General features: G+C 44.4%; 1 protein-coding gene across 2 annotated transcripts in view; it reads right to left on the bottom strand.

The window, feature by feature from the left end:
* Window positions 1-2,454: 2,454 nt before the first annotated feature.
* Window positions 2,455-9,517, bottom strand: part of LOC120514770 — a 50,962-nt gene continuing 43,899 nt past the window's right edge. For both annotated transcript variants that reach the window (XM_039735314.1, XM_039735313.1), the window contains one exon: window positions 2,455-3,275. In XM_039735314.1, coding sequence (XP_039591248.1) covers window positions 3,109-3,275 — 167 coding nt within the window. In that variant the 3' untranslated portion in view covers window positions 2,455-3,108. The remainder of the gene's footprint in view (window positions 3,276-9,517) is intronic.

Genomic DNA, 9,517 nt, shown 5'->3' with positions numbered 1-9,517 from the left:
GTAGCAGAGGTGCTACTATTGTGTCACCATGCATCTATTTCGTTGATTATCATATTTACATTAATTGTGGCTTTAACAATTGAGGAAAAAAAAATACCCTTTATTTGAGACTTCTTTTAGTAACATAGTGCATCAATATGGGGAAAGCAGGCCGCCCTGGCCACTCATTAATCTCCACCTAATGCCAGTAATATCTCAAGTTCGCATTCACTGAAGTTTCATTTCTTCTCACTCAGGATGGTCATAAATATTCAAAAATGGGCGTTCTTTTTAATGCCTTGTATGGTTACTGGCAGGAGGTGATGGGGAGCAGCTAAACATGCCTGCATAGGAATGTGACGTGGGACCTGGTGTACTTCTCAATTAATTTTTTCTTTTTTAGGGTATGCCTGTTCTCCTTTCTTGCATAAGCACAATTCTAGTATGAATTCTAAGCAAGGTTTTATCCACAAGGCTCCAGGACACCTAGAGTTATTTGGCCACAATACCAGAATGCAGTATCTGACCAGAAGAACCCAATACCAAGTTTAAAGCACAGTGACAGAAATGTTATAGCTTGAGACAGTGTGGCTACATCAGGGCCTGGGTAGCACACCATCATAGAATCTACTAAGAATTCTTCATTGTACCAGAGGTTGCTTGAAGATAATGGGACATCACCTGTCAAAAAACTGAAGCTCAACTGAAAACTGACCAATGACTCTAAATATGCCAGTTATTCACCAACTGATGGCAAAAAAGAAAGAATTGTGGGGTTCTCAAACCCATCAGGATGCTGCAGTGGGATCTGAAAAGGGCTGTGCATGCAAGACACCAAGAAAAGACAATCTTCATTATTTGGCTAAAGGGTGAGGTGCACTTGCATACCAGAGCTTGGCCAATTTTTACATGGCATATAAATTCAGTGGCTTGCAGGTGTGCAGGTATTGGCTATGAATGCTCAACAACAGGGCATGAACTTAGAGGCATGTCACAGTGAATCAGAGGATAACAGCAAAGACAGGCAGGTTTATTTATCTGTTGTAAGAGGAGCTTTCTGGTAAAACAGGCAACTCTTGCACCAGAAAACATGCAGGGTGAGGCACATACACATGAATAGCATACAGTAACTGCTGCTTGCCGTTTCCCATAATCTCCTACCCAGTAAAATTGGCAGTTTGCATAGTGCCTTTCACAAAGTGCATCATCAGAAGACACTTCAGAAGGCAACCATTAGTCACTGACAGAAACATCAGAGTGTTAGCAGTAAGCAAAGCAGGATAAGATGGAGAGAACAGGACAAGTTATGTGGCATGGGACAACAACAGGACAGAAAGACACCTCTCCCACTTAGGGATGTCTCCTGGCCTCATACAGTAGTGATCAAAGTCCTAAGACTACCTAATAAGACACTATTTGGTATGATAGTAAGGCCCTTGTTTGATGACCACTTGCTGAGGTTCACAGTAAAAACAGAATTGCAAAATAAAATATAGCACTTTGAATCAGCCAATCATTCCACACTTTAAACAGAATTTCTTTTGAATTTTCCTGCCATGAAAGATGCATTACCGCCGAATCTAGCATTTTGGATTGATTAAAATATTATATATATAAAAAAATACTACATATAGAAATAAAAAATGTTACTAACATTTAGTCTGGGATTGGCTCCAGCAGACCCCCATGACCCTGTGTTAGGATATAGTGGGTTGGATAATGACTGACTGACTGAAATTTAGTCTGTCTCAGAGTGCCATCTGCTGGTGAACTTTAAAAAGTACTTATGTTCTCATTGTGTCTGTTATACAGTATTTCAAGATTTTCATAATCTTAACAAATCTTTCGATTGGCTAGACAGGTGACCTGCTGTGACTAGAAGCAGCAGAGCTCTGATGGGATTGGAGTGAAGACTAAGACATTCCTCCAAAAACAGTGACTATCCGTTAAGGAAACTACTATGTGAGGCAACTATAAGCACTGATAATGATTTTAAAGAATGATGATGGTCTCTAAAGCAGATAAGGGAAAATGTGACTGTTCAACAATTACTTAAAAAATATCATCTGTGTGGCTGGTGACAAGAAGGATCCCATTACCGAGAAAAACTCAAGTGATGCACAAAACAGTCTTTGCAAACAAACAGGGCACACTGCAAATACAGTAGATGGTGACGAAAATGGGATTCTTCTGGTCTTGCAAAATGATAGGTGCAAGGCACATCTTGTTAACACCATTAGTGTGGTGGCAGCATAAGGCTTTTCACTGGGAGGATGATGGTAAATTTTGTCAAGGAGAAAAACACCAAAGATTGTTTTTATTTTCTGCTTCTGAAAAGGGACTTCTAGTATAAGAAGGGGAAAAGAAAGCAAATGTGCTAGGGCTGCCTTGTCTTGAGACTGGAGTGCAACAGAAGATCTGGAACTAGAGGGTAGATGTATGGAAAATCAAATGATGAAACACAAAAACAGAAAATTGAGCTAACCCTTTAAAAAGCAAAAAGGCATGCTGGCTGGCTAGTACTTCACACTGAGAGCGGCTCAGATGATGCAGGAGTCATAGCAGATGACATAGGACAGCAAGCAGGGAACAATGCGATAAAAATAATTACAAAGTTGTGGCTAACGGTGAGGCAAGTATTCCTTGAGGATAGAGACTCCACTTTTCCAGATGTCCAAGACCAACTCAGCAGGGACAGAATTAGTGAGAGGCAACTCGGCACAGAAAGTATAACTTAAAATATATATTTGTAGTGCATCTTAACTGTAACTGTTGTTGCATAAAGGAAAACATTTTACATCCATTAGCACAGTGGTTCAGAGTCAGGACTTTTTAAGGATTTCACTATACTTAATCCGTTTTCTTTCATTTACAGAAGTAAATTTAACAGGAGAAAACAAAAAACAAAATATTTTGTAAGTAAAATCTTTCTGAGCTAAGGCAGGTGAAAAGGTTAGAACAATGAGCAAGTTCAGCTACTGAAGAACTTCATTTTTTTGTACTCACTCTCAGCTATCAGTTACTCTGTAATCCTAGGGGGACTGAACCTGCAAGAAACCCTGCTATCACTGAAAAGAAGATACTAGCTGAACACAACATGCCTTCCATCTCTGGTCCAAACAGTCTCATCTATTTTAAAGGTAGCTCAGGAACATCAAGGAGCTCTTGTGCTGTGTCAGTGTCCTTCACTGCAAAGACTGTGATCCCAGATTTGTATGCTGCCGGGATGAGCACATGTAATGCATTGGTTCCCTCGTCTGGAGTAATTTCCTCATAGATTATCTGCCCAACTTGGCCTGCAGAGGTGAAAAAAATGGAACACAGATCTGCATATCAGCCTTCATCCAAGAAAAGGCAGGTTGCCCTACCAGTACACACATTTTGGAAGACTGCATCAGTATTCAGACAAATTGTTTTGCAGGGACAGTAGTTTAACTCCAGCATTTGGGGAGAATTTGACATTTTGTTGGCAAAAGTTAAGACTGCAATCATTCAGAGTCAAAAGGATTTTAAACATCTCTTGAAATTATGGTTAGGGGGCATTCACAACAGTATTTTAACCACCAAGTGACTTGCATTTATTTCGTAACTTATGATTTGCAGTTTCCTAAAACGTTGCTAATAGTAGGGGAGACTGGTTATTAGCTGCACACAAGATGAACAGTCATTACAGCATAGGGGAAAGCAACTTACTGATCTTACTGCAAGCACGTTTAAGGCACCATTCATGAAGTTCAACTTTTTTAGGCATAATTTGCATTCCAATTTTCATAAATGGTGCCCAACATTAAAGAATGTGTTAACTTACTGATTGACCTGTCCTAATTTGGCAACAACACTAATGAATCCAAATGAATGATGAGTACAATTAATTACTTTTTGATTAAGAACAAAGATAGAGGCAAACAACTGCAGCAGAACTGGAGACCACTAAAATTATCGAGGTATGCCTGACAATACTGAATTGCATTGTGGCAGTGCCATTTAAGTAGTCTTTGGTAGTGTTGTCTCTTTTTTTGTATGTGTCATAGTTGGACTGTATTAACATGCTGAAGTGGAGGTAGGAACCAAATCTTTAATGGAGGAAATGACGAGGAGGACTGACCAATGGGCATGAGCAAAGTGTTACATAGAGAGAGTGTAATCCTTCTGGGAAGCAACTTTCAATTCTTATTTAGCCAAAAAACTGTGCTTCAATATTTTGGAATTATTCATTTACTTTGTGCCATGTTGCTGTTGTGTTGGTGTATCGTACATGTGTGTTGATTTTGTGTTCCATATTTTTCATACTGTTTCAATACAATTTGGCCTTCTGATAGTCTACTTCAAGTGGGGTGTCTGCTTATCAGGTAAGCGGTTGTGGAAAGAAGATTAATTATATTAAAAAGTCAGCAGCCCACAGTGCCAGCTGACCAGATCTATCCCATTCTTTTACTCAATTTAGGAATTGGCATAGTATAGCAGTAAATACAGTCGAGTTGAGGCGTTTCATACTTATGTCTGAGGGCCATGGGAAAACAATAGAGCAATAATGTTCTAGAAATTACCAAAACCAGCCACAGTAATAAATCTTTCATTATTATCATTAAAATTAAGAAGGGTGTCTTATGTTTACTGACTCTTAAAAGTTCCTTTAAGGTTCGCTTTAATCAGTGCCACTCCATGTGGTTAATACATTCAGCCTACACCACCTTCCCTTACACCAGTGTTTCTCATCCTTTACCCTCAACCCAGTTTTGCCTTTTTAAGTTCACATTGCAAACTGGTCCTAGATGAAACTTTGCTTTGTGCTACTCTGTACCAGCATTTAAAGTATGCCTACAGGTGACCAACACCAGACCCACAGAGCCTCAATTGCACTGACCTGTGCACTTTGTGAATAACATATGGCTAATTTGACACATGGCCCAATGTCCAGTTCCAAGGTCAGCGCATGACTATTAGTATTTTTTTGGAAATGCATGAATGAAAGCTGATGTCTCTTCTTGAATTGAGGCCTTGCCGGGGCAGAAGGGCTTGTGTGGTCTAGTGATCCTCGAAGCAATGCTGTCGAGAGCTACGTGCTCCTGGTAGGGCTTCCCAAGGCAAACAGGTCTGAGGTGAAGATCCAGACTAACTTAATCCTGAGACCCCACATGGATTTAAATCAAGGATTGGCGTTTCCCTTGCCCGGGAAAGGGTACCTGGGTCCTCACCTTGGAGACAGGCCCAGTGGAGGGGCTCGCTGGCGACCACCTGGTGGCTGGACCTTTGACCACAGGGCCCAGCCAGGCTCAACCCGAAGGAGCAACGTGGTTCCGCTCTTTTGTGGGCCCACCACCTGCAAGAGAGGCCATAGGGCTCGGGTGCAATGTTATATGGGTGGTGGCCAAAGGGAGGAACTCTGGCGTTCCAACCTTCGGTTGCCAAAACTGGCTCTTCAGACATGGAATGTTACCTCTCTGGTGGGGAAGGAGCCTAAACTGGTGTGAGAGGTTGAGAGGTACTGGCTAGATATAGTCGGGCTCACCTCTACGCACGGTCTGGGCTCTGGAACCATTCCTCTTGAGAGAGGCTGGACTTTGTTCCACTCTGGAGTTGCTGTGGGTGAATGGCATCGAGCATGGGTGGGCTTGCTTATGGCCCGCATGATGGGGTTCTCCTCGTTGGACAAGAGGGCTGCTTCCCTGCGCCTTTGAGTTGTGGGAAGGACTCTTGACTGTTTGCGCTTATGAGCCTTCTTGGAGTCCCTGGAAGAAGTGCTGTGAGGTGCGGCCCCTGGGAACTCTATCGTCCTGCTGGGGTACTTAAACGCTCATATCGGCAACGACATTGAAACCTGGAGAGGTGCGATTGGGAGGAATGGCCTTCCCGATTTAAACTCCAGTGGTGTTCAGTTGTTGGACTTCCTTGTTTGCCATGGGTTGTCCAAAACGAACAACATGTTCAAGCAGAAGGGTGTCCATAAGTGCACTTGGTGCCAGGATGCCCGAGGTCGCAGCTCAATGATCGACTCTGTAATTGTGTCATTGGATCTGCAACCTTATGTCTTGGACACTCAGGTTAAGAGAGAAGCTGAGCTGTCAACTGAGCACCACCTGGTGGTAAGTTGGACCAGATGGCGAGAGAGGCTGCCGGACAGACCAGGCAGACCCAAACGTATAATGAGGGTTTGCTGGGAACATCTGGCAGAGGAACCGGTCAGAAAGATTTTTAACTGCCACCCCTGGCAGAACTTCAACCTCATTCCAAGGGAGGCAAAGGACATTGAGTCTGAATGGGCCGTGTTCCGAGCATCCATTGTCGAAGCAGCAGAACGGAGCTGTGGCCGCAAGGTTGTCAGTGCTTCTCGTGGCGGCAATCCACGAACCCAGTGGTGGACACCTAAGGTTCGAGAGGCCGTCAAGTTGAAGAAAGAGTCCTATCTGGTCTGATTGACCAGTGGGACACCAGAGGCAGCTGAGGGGTACCGGTGGGCCAAGCGTGTGGTGGCATCGGATGTTGCAGAGGCAAAAACTCGGGCATGGGAGGAGTTTGGGGAAGCCATGGAAAACGACTTTCAGCCGGCACTGAGAAGGTTCTGACATAACCGTCAAGGGCCTCAGGAGGGGAAAGCGGTGCTCCACCAACACTGTGTACAGTGGAGGTGGGGCCCCGCGGACTTCAACTGCAGACGTTATTGACCGGTGGAGGTAATACTTCAAGGATCTTCTCAATTCCACCAGCATGTCTTTCTTAAAGGAAGCAGAGCTAGAGGACTCCTTTGGGCTGAGGTCACCGAGGTAGTTAAAAAGCTCCAAGGTGGCAGGGCCCCTGGGGTCGACCAGGTTTACCCTGGGATCCTCAAGGCTCTGGATGTTGTGGGGCTGTCCTGGTTGACACATCTCTGCAACATCGCATGGACAACGGGGGCAGTGCCTCTGGATTGGCAAACCGGGGTGGTGGTCCCCCTTTTTAAGAAGGGTAATCAGAGGATGTGCTCCAAATATAAGGGGATCACACTCCTCAGTCTCCCCGTTAAGGTGTATTCAGGGGTGCTGAAGAGAGTTCAGTCGATGGTCGAATGTCTGATTCAAGAGGAACAATACAGGTTCTGTCTCGGCCGTGGAACAATGGTCCAACTCTACACCCTGGCCAGGATCCTGGAGGGGGTATGGGAGTTTGCCCAACCAGTTCACATGTGTTTTGTGGATTTGGAGAAGGCATTCGACCGCCTCCTTCGAAGCATTCTGTGGGGTGTGCTCCAAGAGTACGGGGTACAAGGCTCGTTGTTACGAGCCATTCAGTCCCTGTACAGGAGGAGCAGGAGCTTGATCCGCATTGCCGGTAATAAGTCAAACTTGTTTCCTGTTGAGGTTGGACTCTGCCAGAGCTGTCCTTTGCAACCGAATCTGTTCATAAGTTTTATGGACAGAATTTCTAGGCGCAGCCAAGAAGCGGAGGGGGTCTGGTTCAGTGACCTCAGAATCTCGTCACTGCTATTTACGGATGACGTGGTTCTGTTGGCTTCAGTGACCTCCAGCTCTCACTGGAGCGGTTAGCAGGCGAGTGTGAAGTGGCAGGAATGTGAGTCAGCACCTCTAAATTCGAGGCCATGGTTCTCTGCCGGAAAAGGGTGGAATGCTCTCTCCGGGTTGGGAACACATTACTGCCTCAAGTGGAGGAGTTCAAGTATCTTGGGGTCTTGTTCACGAGTGAGGGAAGAATGGAGCGGGAGGTTGACAGACGGATTGGTGCGGCATCCGCAGTAATGCGGGCTCTACAACGGGTCCGTCATGATGAAAAGAGAGCTGAACCAAAAGGCGAGGCTGTCGATTTACCAGTCGATCTACGTTCCTACCCTCACCTATGGCCATGAGCTTTGGGTAGTGACCGAAAGAGCAAGATCGCGGATACAAGCGGCCGAAATGAGTTTTCTCCGCAGGGTGGTTGGACTTTCCCTTAGAGATAGGGTGAGGAGTTCAGTTATCCGGGAAAGACTCGGAGTAGAGTCGCCGCTCCTCAGCATTAAGAGGAGTCAGTTGAGGTGGTTCAGGCATCTGGTCAGGATGCCCACTGGATGCCTCCCTGGGGTTTAGTGTTCCAGGCATGTCCCACTGGGAGAAGGGTATGGGGCAGACCCAGGACACGCTGGAGGGATTATATCTCCTGGCTGGCCTGGGAACGTCTCAGGGTCCCCTCAGAGGAGCTGGAGGAAGTGGCTGGGGAGAGGGAGGTCTGGGCTTCCCTGCTTAGGCTGTTGCCCCCACAACCCGACCTCGGATAAGCGGTGGTCAATGGATGGATGGATGGATGGATGGATGGAAAGCTGATGTCATCTGTTCATAGTTCAGTGTGACAAAATGCAGTGATGAAATTTAATGTGACTGTATGGTGTTCAAGTCAATACTCAAATTTATTGATGGGTTCAACAATTTCTCTTTGTTGCTCTCAGCAGAAGCAGTTTGTGAACAACCAGAGTGAGAATTATTGGCCATGTCTATGTTTAAAGTTCTTTACCCATCATCTAACGTTGCTATTGGCCATCAAGTACTTTCCAAATGCATGTTGAAGATGGGCATGAATGTTAGCTATGGTGATTTCCTCCTTCATATGAACTTCAATCATTGTCAAAATAACATTTCCTAGTAAGCCATTTCATCTCATTTAAGTACAAACACTTGGCAAAGGTAAGAAACCTTGCTTTTTTATTCAAGTTGAGTACATGGGTTTACTAGTCACAATACCACATATTTTTATATTTTCATATGTACAACCACAAATTAGAAAAAGTTCGGATGATATGGTAAATGCAAATAAAAAAACTGCAGTTATTCTTAAATTTACTTTGACTTTTATTTCATTGCAGACAGTAGAAACCCAAGATATTTCATGTTTTGTCAGGTCAGCTTCTCTTCATTTGTTACCATACACCCATTCCTGCATTCCAGGCAAAAATGTAGACAGTAAAGCATTCACCACTTTGTTATGTCACCATTCCTTCACGCAACACTCAAGACATTTTGGCAATGAGGATGTCAAGCAGTGTTTCAGGTGTTACACATGTGCAACAGTAGGGGGCCATCATTGTCACATTTTTCATTTCAAAATTCTCCCCACATTCTCTATTGATGACAGGCCAGGATGGGCAAATCCAGTACCCATACCCTCTTCTTCCACATTCATGCCTTTGTAATGTGTGCAGAACATGGTTTTGCATTGTCTTGTTGAAAAATGCATGGATGTTCTTGGAAAAGATGTCATTTTGAAGGCAACTTAGGATGCTCTAAAATATTAATGTACTTTTCTGCATTATTGCTGCCATCACAGACATATAAATTATCTTTGCCAAGGGCACCAAAACAACGCCATACAATGACAGACCCAGGCTTTTGGGCTTGTTGCTGATAATGGTCTGGATTGTCCTTTTCATCTTTGCTCTGGAGTACACAACATCAATTTCTTCCAAAAGAGATCTGTAATACTGATTCTTCTGATCACAATACACATTTCCACTGTGTGATGGTCCATCCCAGATGCCTCTGAACCCAGAGAAGTCAACGTTGCTTTTGGACATCGT

This window comes from Polypterus senegalus, chromosome 14, assembly GCF_016835505.1.
Source record: "Polypterus senegalus isolate Bchr_013 chromosome 14, ASM1683550v1, whole genome shotgun sequence".
Lineage (NCBI taxonomy): Eukaryota > Metazoa > Chordata > Cladistia > Polypteriformes > Polypteridae > Polypterus > Polypterus senegalus.
The sequence above is the reverse complement of the archived record's forward strand: the minus strand, read 5'-3'. Positions and strand labels throughout refer to the sequence as shown.